At 38.4% G+C, this 19,465-nt stretch overlaps 1 protein-coding gene across 1 annotated transcript in view; it reads left to right on the top strand.

Annotated features, from left to right (window-relative positions):
- erbb3.L (erb-b2 receptor tyrosine kinase 3 L homeolog) overlaps positions 1-18,695 on the top strand; it is a 64,920-nt gene extending 46,225 nt beyond the window's left edge. Inside the window, exons 9-28 of the mRNA XM_018247402.2 lie at positions 56-176; positions 1,110-1,183; positions 1,315-1,405; positions 1,710-1,912; positions 3,209-3,341; positions 3,976-4,066; positions 4,178-4,332; positions 4,596-4,652; positions 6,578-6,719; positions 7,594-7,713; positions 8,222-8,320; positions 9,374-9,565; positions 10,906-11,061; positions 12,054-12,129; positions 12,252-12,398; positions 12,716-12,813; positions 13,086-13,262; positions 13,494-13,565; positions 14,027-14,294; positions 15,166-18,695. Coding sequence (XP_018102891.1) covers positions 56-176; positions 1,110-1,183; positions 1,315-1,405; positions 1,710-1,912; positions 3,209-3,341; positions 3,976-4,066; positions 4,178-4,332; positions 4,596-4,652; positions 6,578-6,719; positions 7,594-7,713; positions 8,222-8,320; positions 9,374-9,565; positions 10,906-11,061; positions 12,054-12,129; positions 12,252-12,398; positions 12,716-12,813; positions 13,086-13,262; positions 13,494-13,565; positions 14,027-14,294; positions 15,166-15,746 — 3,053 coding nt within the window. The 3' untranslated portion in view covers positions 15,747-18,695. The remainder of the gene's footprint in view (positions 1-55; positions 177-1,109; positions 1,184-1,314; positions 1,406-1,709; positions 1,913-3,208; positions 3,342-3,975; positions 4,067-4,177; positions 4,333-4,595; positions 4,653-6,577; positions 6,720-7,593; positions 7,714-8,221; positions 8,321-9,373; positions 9,566-10,905; positions 11,062-12,053; positions 12,130-12,251; positions 12,399-12,715; positions 12,814-13,085; positions 13,263-13,493; positions 13,566-14,026; positions 14,295-15,165) is intronic.
- The last annotated feature ends 770 nt before the right edge of the window (positions 18,696-19,465 follow it).

The following is a 19,465-nucleotide window of genomic DNA, read 5'->3' as shown; positions in this document are numbered from 1 at the left end:
CCTGAACTGAATTAGTACCTTTCTGTTAATCTGTTTTTGTTTTCTTTCAATCCAGCCTGTGAGGGGACCCTGTATGGAGGTGCATACCAGACGGTGGATTCCAGTAACATTGATAAGTTTGTTAACTGCACTAAAATCCTGGGCAACCTGGACTTCCTCACTATTGGAATTGATGGGTAAGTATTAAATAAACTAATATTCAGAATCATTTCTTTTGGAGGGTTAGTGTAAGCAGCCAGACAGCTGGTTCTTATAAGTATTAAGAACCTGATGTTCTTAATACTTATACTATATTTATAGAGGCCAATGTTTTTCAGCATTGGGGATACTTGGCATGTATTTGACAAGCTGTGTGGGCGGGATGTTTCTTATTTTGTTTATGTGTTGTACTTAGTAAATGTTCCTGACCCCAGTTCATTAAAGTATATATTAAAAAAAAAAAAAAAAAAAAAAAAAAATATATATATATATATACACACACACACACACATATATATATATATATATATATATATATATATATATATATATATATATATATATATATATATATATATATATATATATATATATATATATATATATATTCCAGAAGGGTTGCAGTCACTGGGGCAAATAGGTACAAAAAGGGACCAGTGCATTTGTCCTTTGCCATCTGTTTTCTACAAGACAGAAATAAAAGTATTTTAGAAGGGAATTTATCAATGGAAAAAGTTCACCATTTGATAAATACACTTCTACAAATCTTTTCTGTGGCGAGCTCCCACACTTTGATAAACCTGCCCTAAAGAGTACATTAATTATAACTTTTGTGGCACAACTGTATGTATGACATGTCTGATGTCGTTTCACTAAGATTTTTCTGCAGACCTGTGCTTTCCAAGTTTGCTACTCTCTATAAACCTGCTTCAGGGTAATTTGTAGAGCAATTTTAAATTCTACTCATGAGTTTAGAGAGTTAGCAACTAGCAAGAGTACCACGTAACCTGTGCTCCGCCGGAGTAGCCAGGAGGTGGCCAAATTAGCATTATATATAAATATACTTAGTTTGACGCTGTGTTGATTATAGCCAGGGAAAATCTCAAATAATCTGTACTTTTTTATTCTAGAGATCTGTGGAGAAACATCACAGCTCTAGACCCCAAAAAACTAACTGTCTTCAAGACAGTGAAAGAAATTACAGGTAAGTGTTCTGACTTTATATAGAGAAGGAATTGCTTCCAGTCTTGTGTGACAGGGAAATAGAGATATTTTGCAGGTATAGAAGTTACACACTGACCTTATCACGTGTCCTTCCTGTTTCCTTCACACCAGGGTATCTGAACATCCAGTCTTGGCCAAAGAGCCTGCCAGACTTTGGTGTGTTCTCCAGCCTCAGTACAATTGGTGGCCGGACTCTGCATACGTAAGTGGTTTTATTATTATGTCTATATATGTCTTAATATTCACAGCACAGCTAGCACGCACGGGTAATGTAATAGAACAGCAAACATGTACAGCAAACATATACATATCTTTGCACATAACAGCAGATTTGTAAAACCAGGATTAAAGCTAAAAGACTGCTAGAATCGAGAGCTTACAGCATATGCTTGCATTCTGTACGTAAATTTGATTACCAGCCACTGGGGCACATGGGTAGGTTATGTCTTTCAAATAAAAGTGTATAAAAAACACCATACCTTACATTGACATACCTGTTTGTTCAGCCGGGGCTACTCACTGCTTGTGATGAAAAACAGCAACGTGACCTCATTGGGATTCCGTTCACTTCGGGAAATCAGCGCAGGCAAAGTATATATTGCTGAGAATCAAAATCTCTGCTATTGTGACACTGTGAACTGGAGATCTTTGTTCCCAACAACTCGCCAGACCACTGAAATCAAGGGAAACAAGAAGAAGAACAAGTGTGGTATATAACAGTTTAATGTCTCTTTCTGTTATTTTCTTTCTGTAATTGCACTCTTGTCTCTATAGACAGAGCAGTAACAATATCTGAATCTAAAAATACTTACAATGATGCTAGTCCTTTCTTAGACTTGGATTATACTGGAAAATCTCTGACCTCATATGAGGCTCCGTAGACATGATCTGTATTTTAGCTCTAATTTGGATCTGGCTGAATCAGATTTCAGTTACACTTAATCATGTCCTTGGACTGGCACAGTTAGAGAAAAGTTGCAGCCTTCTGCAATATTGGTTTGACTGTTTCTCGGTTGGATTTGAGTTGAATCTGATCCCATTCTAGTTAAAATACAGATTTCAGTTAGGCATAAATCAAACCACATTAGTCTGTGTCAAACAGCAGTAGCTCCAGTGATTAGGGTGAAAATACATTTTCATTCTATAGTACCACCAACACACTCTCAATCATGGTAAAAAAAATAACCGTGGCAGTACAGCAGTATAGAACGGTTTTGCAGCTGTATTGATATATGATATATTGTCTTGATCTGAACACTGTGTTTCACTAAGGTAGTTTCCCCTTATAGTCTGCTTGTGCTCCATTGTTCAGAGGGGTAAAGGGGTGCTGCTTCATAGCAAGCAGATGCCTATTTATTGTTGACCTCCTGAAGTTCAGCTTCAGCAGCATAATGGAAGAAAGAAGGGACTTGTGGGGTTTTGGTATTTGAATGTAAAACTTGTTAGATGTTTGAGAAGCATCACAAGCTGCGCATTTAGGTTCTGCTGGCAACTCTTCTATAAGAAATATTTAATATTTAAATATATTTGGCAATAATTTATGCCATAATTGCAACAAATACTGTTGATAGTACAGCTTTGATATCATTCTGTTAACATTTCTACAATGGCACTTGGATTAGAATTATGCACAAAACAAACAAAAATTTGCTGCAAATAAATTGCAGCTGCAGATTTGTGCACGGTGATAATATAAATATTTGCAGATGATTGGATCAGTGATTGCTATATCCAATGGGTAATGCAAAAGCAATCACTTTTAACAAATATCCTTTCTACACACTAGAATATCCTGGCTTAGAGTAACTATGTAAGGCAACTTCTGAGCCTCTAGTGAGGATGAGCTGTGACATAAATGCCAGTAGGTCACTACTTTTTGAATAACAAAAGCTGCTTATGTGGGAATGGGTGAAAGAACCAGTGTAAGAATATTCATGTTTGTAGGTATTTTTCATATGTGTCCTTCCACCTGTCTAAAATTTCTATCTGTATTTATCGTATTCAGAGGAGGAAGGAAAGGTATGTGACCCTCTCTGCTCTAACAATGGATGCTGGGGTTCTGGACCGGACCATTGTTTATCGTGCAGAAATTACAGCAGAGATGGAGTGTGTCTTCAATCCTGTAACTTCACTAACGGGTGAGTACAGTGCCAGAGTACTTAGCAGACATTTACTTCTCATAACACTTCTTATTTTTGTTCTCATTTAGTATCACGTCATTTCTAGTTTATACAGTACATCTAGTTCATACAGACATGTAAAGACACATGTTGCTGTGAATGCAGAAACATAGAATAATTGTGCTTTTTGTACTTAGATCAGTAAGGATCAGTGATGTCTAATGTCTTACTGTTGAAAGCAGTTTTTTTGTTATATCCTCTGAACTCCTCCTCTGAACAGAAAGGCAAAAAAATACTGCTTTCAGTTGCAATTAAATATCTGTAACATTTTTTTTTGATTACATTTTTCCATGAATATATATATCGGAATGACATTTTCTGTTATCCTCCAAAACGCAGTTGGTTTTTTTAATACTCTGATCATCATAACATGATGATCAACCAAGATATGTACAGAGAACATAAAGTTATGCTGCAGAGCCATCCATACAATTTTACAACAATACCACAAGATTGAATGCTCCAACATTCAGCCTGGTGATGTGGTGGTGAGCAGTAAAAGAGGGAAATGTTTCATTTCTACTCTATATGTATTTTTTTTTATAAGAAGCATGTGCTTCAAATTGTTTTCTCTTGTTTTTCATTTCTTCAGAGATGAACGAGAATATGCCAAGGCAGGTGAATGCCTTAAGTGCCATGAAGAGTGTCAGAAAATGGAGGGAAGGCTGTCTTGCAATGGATCTGTAAGTCTTGCTCACGATTATTAAAATAATATTTTATTTTATAATTATTTTTATTTCTAACACATTTATTCACTTCGATCTTGTTTATATTATATTCTCTTTCCTCTACAGGGTCCTGATGCTTGTGTGCAATGTGTTAACTATAGGGATGGTCTACACTGTGTGAACCAATGTCCTAATGGGATTTTAGGAAAAGACAGACCAATCTTCAAGTACCCCGATGCCAACAAGAACTGTCAGCCATGCCATGAAAACTGCACTCATGGGTAATTTCCATGTTTTGCCTCTGCACAAAAAGTCTGTTAAAGAGATGGTGTTTCTGTTGTATTTACCAGTCTCCCAGGCTCAATTTTTGGGAGTGTACCATATTCCAGCATTATATTTAGATTATTTTCTGAAACGCATTGCCCTCCTACTTCAGTCGTCTGAAAATTCCACTTGTTTTCTCCTTTTTTAAAAGAGATGAAGCCACAAAGGTTTCTACTATATATATCATTGCAGGCCTTGATAACCCTTTTTTTTTTTACAGTTGCACAGGACCTGAACTTAAACATTGCACTGGAATTACTGACCGTTTGATTTCAAGGTAAATATAGCAATGTGTGGACAAAACATTGTATGCATGGGTATAATCAGTCTATAAACCTTTATATGGACTTGCAGTTCGCCGATAAGCTAATTCCCTATTAGTTGACTAAGTACCACTCTTATTATAAAACTTCAGGTATAAATATAAAAAAACACTTAACAGTATTTTCATAGAACATGAGATGTCTGAACTTGTACAACATGTTTTTAGGAAATATGTTTTTGCATATCTATGTTAAATATGAATGTTATTTATCAACATGATGCAGTGCTGCAGTAATCTGCTCTCATAGCTGCTAAATACATACATCCTCTCCGAACCTCTCCTTCTAATTGGTTCTGCAGGGATGAAGCTCTCCTGGTGCATGTAGGTTCCCCTTTTGCCTGTTCCTTTCTTTAGCTACTTCCTTCAATTATGTAAACTCAGTTTACGCTACCCTGTAATATCTATTGCACTGGTGCCAAGCTGTTATACTTCTTCGTTATTCTATGTTTTACTATAGTTTATTAACAGAATTCACTCTGGAATTTCCCTTAAACGGGAAGCTCGCCACAAGGTTTGCATTTCATAATGATTTTGATAGGATTATTTTCCTATAGTTTTGTTTATTCATTTCTTTTAGTGGCCCTACTCTCAGACAGTTGTCTGACAGACATGGCCAGGCTAGAATGATATGCCTAAGAATAAAACAAATTTAACAGTCAATAAAGATAAATCAGTCTGCTTTTCGATCGCCTGGGTAACTACTGCTGACCAGTAAATATGGCCTGCATTCTTTGCTATGGGTCCCTTACTAGTATTGAAGTTTACATTACCCCCAGTTTCACAAGTGTCTAGAAAGTGTTTCACAGGAAAACCTGTGTGTAGTGTTCCCCCCCCCACAGCCACAGGTGTCCATATTGGCATGAAGGTCCCTGTACCTTCATGCCAGAGGTGTAGCCTGTTGCAGGGCACAGATCCTATAACCTCCTATGGGGTGCCAATGTAGGTTGTAAGTGGGGCATCTATAGTTACACCCCTGCATTTATGCAGCACTTAAAACCTGGTGGAATCATTTGGCCTTGACTGCATAACTTCCGGTGGCCCATTCTCATGGTTACCAGATCACTTGAAAATTCAGGAACAGGTCTAGAAAATCCATCTCAAAGGGCTGCACTGATTGCAATTGAATTTAAGGGCAATTAATGCAGCCCTGCAGCATGCATGTATTAGAGGAGTCACTGAATAAGTGATCTGTTAACCTTACCTCATCTGCAATCCTCTTGAATTCAAAGTGGTCCGTGCTATGTACTCACTTTGATGGCAGCCAAATGGAAAGAGCACGTGCGGCTAGTAAGAGTGGTATCACTGCTAGACCCCATGTGAGCTTGTTTCCAGTTGGCTCCAACTGTAGCCATGTATGTCTTTGAAATGAGAGATCATTGTGCATTGTACATTAGGCCCGACATTGTTGAATTGAAGCATTTTGCTGCATATCTCTGCTGTCCAGTCACATAACTCAATGATATTCTTTAGAACCCATGTTACACGTTTATAGCTGAAAAATCTGAAGCTCAAAAAATACCTGGCACCCGTGTCTTGTTTGCATGCATTGCTTTTAGACTGAAGACTACATTTTACAAATATTTGAGCTATAGAAGTCAGAGGAGCGCCAGTCTGAAAAGGATAACGTTTAGAAAAAGAGCAGAGATTTTTTCTTTAGTCTGAATGCTATCTCTGCAAAAGCAGCCAATTGTGCAAAGGCCACAATTTATGCTCAGGTTGTTAACTTCAGTGAAACACTGCCCCCCAGTGGTGTTACAATAAATTATTTTTGCAACAGGTCAGATGTTCTACCATGCTGCAGCAATCAATAGCAGCACACTTTGCTTGAAGCCTCCATCTATCCATCTCACAAATGTGATTTTTTTTCATGCCCACAGTAACACTCCCACGGTGGTGGTAGCGGCAGTAGTGTCCACCGTCTTTGTCCTGTGCTGCTGTGCCCTGCTTGGTACACTTTACTTTAGAGGACAGAAAATCCGCAAGAAGCGAGCAATGAGGAGATACCTGGAGAGGGGTGAGGTGAGTGGGACACATAGGAATCACAAATAAAAGGATGAGCCATATAGGCAAATGTGGCCCTTTTCAACAAAGTTCATTTTCCTAAAGCCAACACCCTATATCAAATTCACAGAGAAGCCTGTCAGGTAAATGCACCAAAAATTTAAAATTTAGATGGGGTAATATCATGCCATGAAGTATAGAAACATGGTTACGCTGAAAATCTTCTGGCAAAGCTAAAATTTAACACACATTAATTAATCAAGTGAACAGATCCCTAATACGCCATGGGGCAGGAGTATTTGTAGGATCTTCCAAAATCTGATTCCTGCAGCTGTAACATAAGTGTGACCCGATAAAGTCGGATGTTGTGTTTTGTTTATGCATCTTCATCTGACAGTATGAATGAGAAGAAAAAGTCACTCAAACACCATCAAATTTTATCTAATTGGATGAAGAAGCAGCATGCAGCGTTCTGACAGGCGTGTTGTGTTGGATTGCAAAGCTTCCATGTTGTTTTCCTTCTTCCCATTATTTTTTAACCCATGCAAGTACATCTGGCTTTCAGAATGCAGTCTGTTTATCTGACACCATGCTAAAAAAATCTCCTGTGTAGTTTAGATCTAAGTGGTGTTCTGCAATGACAGGTTAACTTCAGATTGTACAAATCTGCTGCATTCCTGAACTGGATTATGGATTTTGTGAATTTGATGTTATTTTAACTGCAGTTTAACTCTGCAGACTCTGCTCTGAAGCTCAACATTTTTTTTAAAACAAGATTACGATTTTGTCTTGACATTGGACACAGTCAGTTGAAAAAGACATACTAATGAGGAAAAGATATGCGGTGCCTATAGTGAAGCAAAATAAAAATGAAAACAAACTCTTTCCACAGTGTTTGGATATGCTGGATCCTTCAGAAAAGGCCAACACGGTGCAGGCACGACTCTTCAAAGATACAGAACTGAAGAAACTGAAGATCTTGGGCTCCGGCGTATTTGGCACAGTGCACAAGGTAAGTAAATATCACTGCATGTAGGAGACAGATACTATACCAATTAAGATAATTGTAATTTTGGCAATATAGATTAGTTCATATGAGGTGCTCCTCACCTTGGGGTGCTTTACATTATCATGTTACATATTTAAACAAGAGAATATGTATTTGACTAGAGCCTGTGCTTTAAGAAAATATGGGCCAAGATCATACAGAACTTAGCAGAAATATGGTTTGTGGCATTGGCAAAGCCTAATTTTTCCTAATACAAGAGGAAACCATTGGGTAACTTAGTCCGTTTTCCTTACCTACAGTTAAGTGCAGGGCTAGAGGCTTTATTTATAGGTGGGGTTTTTCAAACAGACTTATGGAATAATTAGCCAGAAGAACCACATCTTCTGGCTAATTATTCCGTAAGTCTGTTTGAAGCAAAAGGGTGCAAAACATGACCAGCACCTCATACAAAGCTTACTTTTCATTGCGTTATTATTTGTATTACAACTTTCATCTTGATTTCCTCTTGCAGGGTGTCTGGATACCAGATGGCGACTCAGTCAAAATACCCGTCTGTATTAAAGTTATAATGGACCGAACCGGTCGTCAGACCTTCCATGCAGTTACTGATGTGAGTTGCGTCTCAATGGAATATAACATTTTAAACTAGTAGTAATTGTAAGCGAAGGGATTTAAAAGGGTTGTTCACCTTTGAATAAACTTTTAGTATGATGTAGAGAGAGGTATTCTGAGGCATTTTGCAATTAGTCTTAATTTTTTATTATTTGTGGTTTTTGGGTTATTTTGTTTTTTATTCAGCAGCTCTCCAGTTTGCATTTGCACCCTCGCAACCATGCATTGATTTGAATAAGAGGCTAGAATATGAATAGGAGAGGGCCTGAATAGAAACATGAGTAATAAAAAGTAACAATAAATTTGTTGCTTTATAGAGCATTTGTTTTTAGATGGGGTAAGTGACCCCAGTTTGAAAGCTGGAAAGAGAAAAAGACAGCAAGTAACTCAAAAACGATTAAAAAATAATGAAGACCAATTGAAAAGTTGCTTAGCTATGGCCATTATATAACATAATAGAAATTAACTTAAAGGAGAACAAAGCATCTTATAAATGGTAATATCTCCTGACTGACCTCTAACCGCCCCACCTGAACCGCACCAGTTTGCCCTCCTGAATTTGCCCTGTTTTCCTTAAATACCGATAAAACTCAGGGTTAAAAATTGCCATCCCGTAACACATGCAAATGATTGCAGACACAGAGCATGTGCAGTTGAATCCATTCACTTTAACCTCAAATGCTCAGTTTTGGAGATCATTTGCAAGGAACAATTCAGTGACGAAATATGGAACACATTTAACCCAGCTGCAATACTTTGCTTTTTATCAACTTGCAGATTTGTAGGGGCGTACTTGGGTGGTTTGTGTGGGGTGATTTTTTAGGAGATACTACCTTTTAAGTGAGCGTTAAAGTTTTTTGTATCTTTTACTGTTATATTACACTGATTTTTTTTCTGCATGACTGATCTGGGTAGATGATACTCCAGGCACAGAAGTGCAGTTTAACAAGCTTATGAATATGTTTGTAGCACTACTATGCTATTTCTATTGTCATGGTAATGTATGTTATCACTTTTACTGGGTGGTTCTGAGGCTATCCTCTCTCCACAGCACATGCTAGCCATTGGAAGTCTGGACCATACCTACATTGTGCGTTTGTTGGGGATTTGCCCAGGCTCACAGCTCCAGTTGGTCACGGAATACCTGTCTATGGGATCATTGCTTCAACATGTGCGCAAAAACAAGGACTCTGGCACCATTGGCCCTCAGCTCCTTCTTAACTGGTGTGTGCAAATTGCAAAGGTAAATATTCAGAATGAACGTCAATCTATTATACTGGCAGTAGTGTTAGAAAACAAGTACTTTACCTGCTCTACTTAAAGGAACAGTAACATCAAAAAAAATAAAGTGTATCATATTATCAAAATATACAGTATAGGACTGTTGCCCTGCACTGGTAAAACGGGTGTGTATGCTTCAGAAACAATATTATCGTTTATATAAATATGCTGCTGTGTAATTCAATGATGAAAAGGCACAGGTCATATAGCAGATACTAGATAAGCTTAATAAAATACCTTTGTACTCTGTAGAGCTTATCTGTTATCAACTGTTCAACCTGTGTCTTTTCTCCTTTTTTCCAAGCTTGAATGGCTGCCCGCATGGCTTGTTTATATAAACTATAGTAGTCTTTCTGAAGCAAACACACCAGTTTTACCAGTGCAGGGCAACGGTACTATCTATTTTCTATTCTTTGATACACTGACAGGTTATAATACAATATGAATATGAAAAGACACACCAGAGGTCATTGCTGTAGAGCAGTGTTGTCCAACTGGCAACCCACGAGCCACATCCTGTGTTGTTTACACTCTGTTGTACACACCCCTAAAGCCCTGCACTGTTCACATCTCAGACTGAAAGTGCCACATTGTTCACTTCTTCACACCTCTTACAAACTACTGAAGGGGCACCAGTATTGTGTCACTGTATGTAGCACAGTATGAACTGTTCTGATCTTAGAGTGGTCCTGATCGGTTGCCCTGTCTCCTGCTCTATTCTACCTTCCACATGCTCCCTGTGTGTGCCATACTCTGCCTGCCCTATGCTCCCTGTGTGTGCCATACTCTGTATGTCCTACGCTACTTGTGGGACGTGAGCCTGGTAGGGTTTGTTCTGGGGGGTTTGTTAGCATTTGGAAATTGTTGTTAGGGGCCACTAAGGTGTTTAATCGTGCTGGGGGGGATACTGTGTTATCCACAGGGGAGGATGAGGCATATGGATTTAAGGGTATGTTTTAATATGACTTTTTCACATATGAGTGATGAGTGATATCCCTGCAATAATCATCAGTCATTGGGTTTTTGGTGTGCTACCACCATTAATGTGGATATGATCTTAAGTTCTTGTGGTAACATGGGTGTGGTTTAAAAACAGGAGTGGCCAACACTGCCTTCCATTATTGGCCCTCGGTACTACATAGCTGGACAGCACTGCTGTAGAGGATGTTGTATCACAACAACACAAATTCCTTTCTGTATTTGTTTAATGCAGTATCCTATATAATTCATTATACTGATTTATCCCTCTTATCCGGTGTCTTCCAATGATTGCTGTTATTGTTTCCTTCCTCTTTCCTATAGGGTATGTGTTACTTGGAGGAACATCGAATGGTTCACAGGAACCTCTCAGCTCGGAATATCCTCATGAAAAGTGTCAATCAGGTGCAGGTATCAGACTACGGTGTAGCAGACTTGCTGTACCCAGATGACAAGAAGTTTTGCTACAATGAGATCAAGGTACCCTTATTCCTCCTAACACAAAAATAGTTATTAGCACAATATTTGATTAATCTCTAACTTTATGATCCAAGAATATGTTGGATTACAAGGGAGTGCATAATCTGTTAACCTGATGCTGTGAACAGTTTTCCATCAAGTGGGTTAGTTATTAAGCATAACTCATGTTCCCTGATTTACAGTATTATAGTATTTATGCAAAACTTCTGTGGAAATTAAAATCACTTAAAGGGCTTCACATTTAGCACTTGCGGTGTTACACATTAAACCATTCAGCCTTCCACTGTTTCAGTATCTTAAAAATATATTCTGGGGACAATCACTTTCTTCCTTTATCACATATATTCAATACTCATTTCTGTTTTCATGTCTACATTTATATTATTCTGCAAATGCAAGGGTTAGCATCCCACCATGCAGCAGGTGCCCATTAATGCTGTTTTTTATCAACTACCTTTCAACAAACACAATTGTTCTCGGTGCATCCTGAATTATACTGTTTAGCAGTAATCCCCAACCAGTGGCTCACAAGGAACATATTGCTCACCAACCCTTTGGATGTGTCTCCCAGTGACCTCAATTAGGTGATTAATTTTAGATTCCTGGATTTGTGGCAAGTTTTGATGAATAAAAATCAGGTGTACTGCCAACCAGAGCCACTTATAGGCTAACAATCTATACAGAGGGTACTAAATAGCCAATCCCTGCACTTATTTGGCACCCCCAGGAACTTTTATCATGGTTGTGTTGCTCCCCAACTTTTTTATATTTGAATGTAGCTCAGAAGAAATAAAGGTCGGGACCCTTGCGTTACATCATGATGCCTTTGGATGCCATTGGCATTTACTTGAAGCTTTGGTTTGTGTAAATATCCTTGTATCTGTTTACTGTGCTTCAACATACTTGCTTTGTAATCAGAGTATTCACTTCACTCTAAAATCTACCACCATTTGAATTTAATATTGTATTTTTCCCTTTTGTTTGGTATGTAGACTCCTGTAAAATGGATGGCTCTGGAAAGCATCCACTTTGGGAAGTACACTCATCAGAGTGACGTATGGAGCTATGGTACGTGGAACAGATACCTAAGACATTATTGTACTTCACACTGTCATGAACTATATACAATTACCTGCCCTGCCATTACTTTTAACAATAGCAATGCCTTTCATTTTGGATCCTCAAAAAAGGTGTTACTATATGGGAAATGATGACATTCGGCGCAGAGCCATACACAGGGATTCGTTTGTCAGAAGTTCCTGACCTCCTAGAAAAAGGGGAGCGGCTATCCCAACCACAAATATGCACCATTGATGTCTACATGGTAATGGTAAAATGTAAGTAGAAGTATCCATTGCTAACTCTGGCTCTCTTAGACATTAGCAGTACAAGATCATTAATGTTACCTCTCTGAGGGTTTTGTGGGGAGCGCTGGAGACCACATATCCAGGTACTAGTGAAATGATGGCTAATAAAATGGTATATAATTCAGCAATATAAGTCAAAAGATCACACAGGATATTAGGGCAATGTAATTACACATTAAAAAGGGTATTGTATAAACAGAATAACATTGTAAAACATTCTAAATACAAGGGAATAATAATTGGTTAATTAAATAGGCATTAATGCTGTTACATTCTCCATTTTTTAGGCTGGATGATTGATGAAAATATTCGCCCTACATTCAAAGAACTTGGAAACGAATTCACCCGCATGGCTAGGGATCCCCCTCGCTACCTGGTTATTACGGTGAGATTAATCACTGAGTATCCTTTATCATTGCCCCAGGAATGCAACATTCCATTATTGCTTGGTTACAGATGACAATAAAATAGTATAGTTTGCTCTTCATATTTTTGACTCTTATAAAACATGGCAGATACCCAAAGTAATTACTTTTAAAGATCAAACACTTTTTTCCAGTATCCAGTATTATTCTGATACATTTTCTTTAGGTACAAGCAAAAACATGTTATTTTGATAATAGTGCTCCTTGATAACATTATCTTTTCTTCTCACAGCGGAATAGTGATTCATTGCAATCCCCACTCCCAGGGGATCCACCACCTTTGTCTGAGAAACAAGTGAGTGATCTGGAATCTGATGTGGACACTGACCTTGATTCAGAAGACATGGCAATGCAGCCTGTAACTCCAACTACCCTTTATACCTCACGACAAAGAATTGACTACTCTAGGGTAAGGAGGACAGAGGCTTGGGCAAGCATGGATATAGGCATCATACAGTATTTGTATATACTGTAGTTATATAGCACAGTGATAAATAGAGGAAAAATATTTAGACGAATAGCTTTGGTATTGATGTTGAATTGGAATTCAGTACCTTTTTAGAAACTGTTTGATGTTATAAGTAGCTCAGTAGTGTGGTTGCACTTGGGTCTGTGAGTTACATTTTTGCTTTCCTTTCAGAGTCAGAGTGGACTAAGCTCTATCGCTGGGTACCTGCCTATGAACCAGAGCCTTTGCAGCATCTCTCGAAAGGTAATTTTTTTGGCAAAAAGATAGCAATTATCACAAAAAACAGCCTGTAGAATAATGTTACTAAGTTAATTTTCATATATATATATGTTAGGTATATAGCACCCAGCCTGAGGTATTGGCTCCTTTAAATCTCCAGGGTAAGACAGGTTAGGACCCTGGAGCAAGGATATAGTTCAATATGCTGCCCTGTATCTGTATTGTTTCATTGTGTGATCCAGTAATATCTATATCTGAAAGAAGACAATGTTTTGTTCCTCATTGTACCTATATTTGTATATTTTTATAGTATTTGTCAGTACGGCAAAAAGCCCAAAAACAGCCCCTATTAAACTCCAAGAGTACGTAGATTCTAGGAAATAATAATACAAGAAATATATATGAAAAGAATGTCCATTTACACTCAGCCTATTGAGAGTGGAAATGCACATGTGGGTAGATTTAGACATGTGCTCTGTTTACAGGGAACAATGACTTGTGCAGAACCAATCCCAAGACAGGCGACACGCAGAAGAGAAGACTCACTTGGACGAACAGTATCAGAGTCATCAGAAGGCTGTTGTACTTCTTCAGAACTGGACACAATAGAGGACAATTCATATGGCGGAGGGAGTCTGAGCCGCAGTGCCCGCTCCCGCCTTGACAGTGCATACCGCTCCCAAAGAGAGAGCCTCCTTGATGGAACCCCTGACGATGACAGCGAGTATATCATGCCAGGGCTCAGTCAGAGTGGTGAGTACAACACAGAATTCCCCTACTCCATACTCCCATTCAGAAAAGTGGCATGTGCACCAAACATAATAGAAGTGACTAATGGAAGATAACAATGGCGTCAGAAAGTGAAACATTTAATCTTAAATCCTGTGTTCTGTTAGAAATACTGTTGTCTGCCCAGCTTTCTCAATGTGTGAAAACATAAATAAAAAAAGCAACAGGAATGGCAGTAATGAAAGCCATACTGTATATCCATTCAACTAAAAAGCAGAATGAACAGCTTGCCAAAACTGCAACACAGAGAAGGCTTGTTCACATTTAAATTCATTGTAGTATGTAATTGTAATGTCCTTTCCATCTCTTCAAGCCCTCTCCTATTCACTTTCCAGTCTCTCATTGAAACCAAAACATTGTGCTAGGGTAAACTGGTGTAAACAGAAAACTGGTGTAATTGCAGACTGGGGAGCTGCTGGACAAAAAGTAAAAAAAAAAAAAAAAGAACTGTAAATTGCCTTGGCATACCACTACATCTTCACTACATCTACATGATACTAAAAATTAATTTAAAGCTGAACTATAAATGTGTATTAGGTCAGAGAAGAGATTGTATTTGCCATATAAATGGTAAATAGCAACAGTTTGCATGAGGTGGAATAATTATACATTAGCTTAGAAAAAAGTATGCAAGGAAAAATGTCAAAGGCTACTGGAAAGAGAGTTTTCCATTGAGTAACTTGTCATAGGATTTTATGGCTTCTACCCTTCACTGGACAGTATATCGCTGTATGAGACAAACTGGTACAGAATTCCTAGCGGTCTGATTATCTTTATATGACAGCGGTTCTCTATATTAACACTCTTATCATGTCTATGCTTACCTCCCTCCCAGAAATATCACAAGATGGAACACTAACATCCCAAGGATCTAGATCCCTGACTCCACGCCTGGCCAATGCCACTGATGAAGAAGATGAAGAGTATGAATACATGAACAAAAAGAAGCCCAGCTCAAAAGAGAAGCTAGAGTACGAATATATGGATATACGTGGGACAGGAGATACAAGCAATGAATGCTTAGCTTTCTCCCCTGCAGATAGTGACAAAGATGGAGATTATGAGTATGGGAACAAGGAGGAATATGAGTACATGAATGAGAAAGGGAAATGCACAAGCAGGGAAAGCTTAGAAGATGGTGACCTGGAAGACTACACATATATGAACCGAAGTGGGAAAGTGAAGGATGAAACTATAACTGAGGATAAACAGGGCTATGAAGATATGAACTTGGTTGCCAACCTGTCCCAGCAATTGGACATGCCCACAGTAATTCCACAGACCTGCCATAGAGAGGCATTGCAGAAAGGGTACCATCAACCTCTTAGGGCTTTAGAAGCCAAAGACTGTGCATTTGACAATCCAGACTACTGGCACAGCAGGTTGTTTTCTAAGACTGACCTACAGATGACATAAGAACTGTAAATGGAATTGTAAAAAAATCTATTTTACCACTAAGCTCCAGGAGAGACTGAATGACCCCTAAGGTATCTTTTTATGTTCTCAAAAGAGAAGCAACATGGATCCAGTTATTTGGTAGAAAGAACTGATAAACTGAACCCCGTGCAGCGTCACAATGTTAGGTTCTTCAGAATAACAGTGGATTCATTTTATGATCCAGAACGATGGTCAGGCCTGATATAACTTATATACAAATCGATCAAATCTCAACCCAACCCACGTCCTGTGACTTAAAGCACTAAAGCATTTTTTTAGAGGGTGCATTTTTAATGATTGGTTCAAGGGTGAACATGCACATTAGGATTTGGTTTGGTATTTGGCTGAATCTTTGCTGGAAGATTTAGCATTTGGCCGAATCCAATTATTATGGCTTTGGTGCATCCTGCTTCTTTTTACTCCCTATAGGAGCAGTAAGTGGTTGTCATACAACAGCAAGGTATGACAAAACTCTATCACTTGATAAATACTCTAATGACTCCAAGCAAAATGTAGCAATAATACACGTTATGGACAGCGACATGCAGGGTTTTGTCTGTGGTTTTTCCATTTATTACAATGGGAACTAAACTGATACAACCGCTGATTATTTGTCACAGTGGAGAGACCCAGTGTTAGATACGCCATTTCCCAAGTGAATTGGGAATCTTAGAACTGCAGCATGAGGGTCTCTGGGTGTTGCTTTGTTGTGAAGGATTAAAGCATGGATAGTGATAGTCTAATGAAGCTCTGATAGTGGAGAATCCACCAAACTGCACTGATAATATTATGTGTAATATAGCCCAACTTTGTAACACTACATTTTATAAGTACTCTGTTTTTAGAGGGATTCTGTTAAATGGATACTGTCATCAGAAAACATACCTAAATACATATACGATACTTAGGGGGGTTACTCAATAAAATGTGAATTTATCTAATTGTTTATAAAAACAAAGTCGACCTAACTAACATTTATCAAGAAATGAGCTTGAAGAAGTCGCGACAAAACCGTGCGACAATTAGAATCATACGAATTGTCACCCAAATTGAATGATCTTTTCGAGTTGTCTCCCGAAAAGCCAGACTTTATGGGATTATCCAGCGTCGATCACGATGTCAAGAAACAACTTCATTGACTGCTACGTGACTTCAACAGGTTTTAGATGGAGTATTTGGGATTCGGATTTTTAGCAGCTTTGGGGTATAATAAATCTCTAAGAATGTGAGGTTTTTGTTTTCCGTCTAAAAATTCGAGTTTTCGACTAGAAACAATTGAGGCTTCATAAATAGGCTTTATAATATTAGGTAAAATAGTGAACTTCTTGAAGTAGTATGACGAATATACATGTACTGTATATCCTTTTGGTCATGTGACTTTCTCTTTTGATTCTGACAAAAAATAAGCTCTGACTGAGGCAGAACAAATTAAATACATAAAAAATAACATATATTAACAAAGCACTATTAAAGGAGAAGTACAGTTTATCCACCATAATACTAAAACAAAGCACTTCATACTTCTGCTCTGATAGTGTTGTGCTTGTCAGGAACCCGCAAAACCTTAACCCACACTTAAATAGTGCCATTGTAGGACCCATACCTGACCCTAACATACAAAATAGTGCCATTGTAGGACCTGTGCCCTTCCCATCTTCCTGCACCTTATGCTATTTCAGCGCACAATTCTAGTTCCAAGACCAGGAGCAGAGGAGAAGTGTACAGTACTTCCCTAGTCTAACTTGCACCCAACGCAAACAATCAATGGCCATCCAAATTTCAACCTGACCTCAACCAACTCACAGGTCCTGCACATAACTACTGATCATCTAGTATTGCTCCTAGAATTATTCTTTTTAGTCCATACTGAAGGGGCTGCAAAACAAGCAAAGAATGAAAAATATACAAAAGAGAAATAATGAGGTGACGATTATATCCCCATCTTTGTTGTATTTTCTGGTCCACAAGCAAGTTTGCTCATATTGTAGTTTTTGTATGGAAAAATATGCTTACCATTGTCTTTAAAGGGATTCTGTCATTATTTGCAGGGTGTAGTTTTTATCACTAAATTACACTGTGTACATCACAAATAATTCATTCTACCGTTTACAATTTTTTCATGAACAAATAAATTTATTTTTTTAAACTGTAATAATGGTAACATGAGGTAGTGGCTAAAACCCACCAAGTTCTCTTTTGCAATTTAGAAGATATTAAAAGGGAAAAGGTAGAATCGCTGGGCTTGCCAAGTTGTTAGCCCTCTAATGAAAATGCACTGGCTTGGGTTCCTTTTCTTTTCAGCACTGATATCCTCTATGCAGCCCTGGGTTATCACATGCATCATACAGAAATTCTTTGCTGACTCCTGTATTGCACATGAGCAACCACATCCTGGGGCACCGTTAAATATGGTGGCATAGAAAGGAGAAGTACCATTGGCTGGTGCATTTTGGAAAAAGAGGAGACCCAGGGTCTGATAAAGGCAACTAGAATCACAGGGGGCTGTCTAACAACTTGGCACCCCCAGGATGGGGGCTTCAATGGACAATAGCAGTGGATAAGGTCGAAGAGTTGCTTAATTACATTACTAAATGCAGTTCTCTAGTGCATTGAATACGTAACCCTAAAACATAGACAGATACCATGTCCAGGTATCCATCCCTACAGTTCTTCCTACAATCTGTGCTTTTCTAATATTTTGTAAAATATCTTTGATTGTTTCAAGAGTATATTTTTATATGTTATTTTTGTACTGCACAACTGGGCAGTGAAGGATGTGTTGTAGTATGTACAAAGGTGCCTTTTGTTTTCCAAGATGGCTGGAGATACTGGTGGGAGGCATGAACATTGCAGCCGAACTCATCTTCTCTCCAATGTGGCCAATCATGTACAGTGTTTTAAAATTAAACGTTTTATATTTGTTTTTTATTTGTTATTGTCTTTATTATCTCTGTAGTGACTTAACTATGTGCTTGTTGTGTCAGTAGGTAGCTTTTTTTACTCCTCTTCCTATTCAGGCCCTTTGCTATTCATATTCCAGTTTCTCATTCAAATCAATGCATGGTTGCTAGGGTAATTTGGACCCTAGCAACCTGACTGCTGAAATTGCAAACTGGAGAGCTGCTGAATAAAGATGTGGACCGGCAGCCTACAGGAGGTTCTGTTTGGTCATACACCTATTTTTATGCAACCAAAATTTGCCACCAAGCCTGGAATTCAAAAATAAGCACCTGCTTTGAGACCACTGCGAGCAACATCCAAGGGGTTTATAGTTTATGTTCCATATGTTAGAAAATGGAGAGGGGAACCCGGTTATCCAAAAACATTTTTACGGACCTTTGTAGGCTATCACTCTGAAAAAACAAAAAGACACCAGTGTTTTTTGGGATTTAGAATGCACTAAAAATTGAGGAAGTCCTATGCACTCCATTGCACTTCACCTGGTCTGAGCTTGTGAAGGCAAGTCTGGCAAATGAGGTTATGTTCCGTAAAATTTGGGGAGTTATGTCCGTTCGCCAGAGCGAAAATTTGCCTGGCGTTAGAGTGTGAAGCAGCGCTAGCGTCTATCTCCTTCGCTAACGAAGTGACGCCTACGCCCATAAGGAAATCAGTGAAGTTCTGAAAAGACGTCACGCTGGCGAATTTTCACTTCGGCCTTTAGGGAATCTGCCCCAAAACTTAAAGGTGAACAACCACTT

Source organism: Xenopus laevis, chromosome 2L (genome assembly GCF_017654675.1).
Source record: "Xenopus laevis strain J_2021 chromosome 2L, Xenopus_laevis_v10.1, whole genome shotgun sequence".
Lineage (NCBI taxonomy): Eukaryota > Metazoa > Chordata > Amphibia > Anura > Pipidae > Xenopus > Xenopus laevis.
This window is presented reverse-complemented; position numbering and strand designations above follow the sequence as displayed.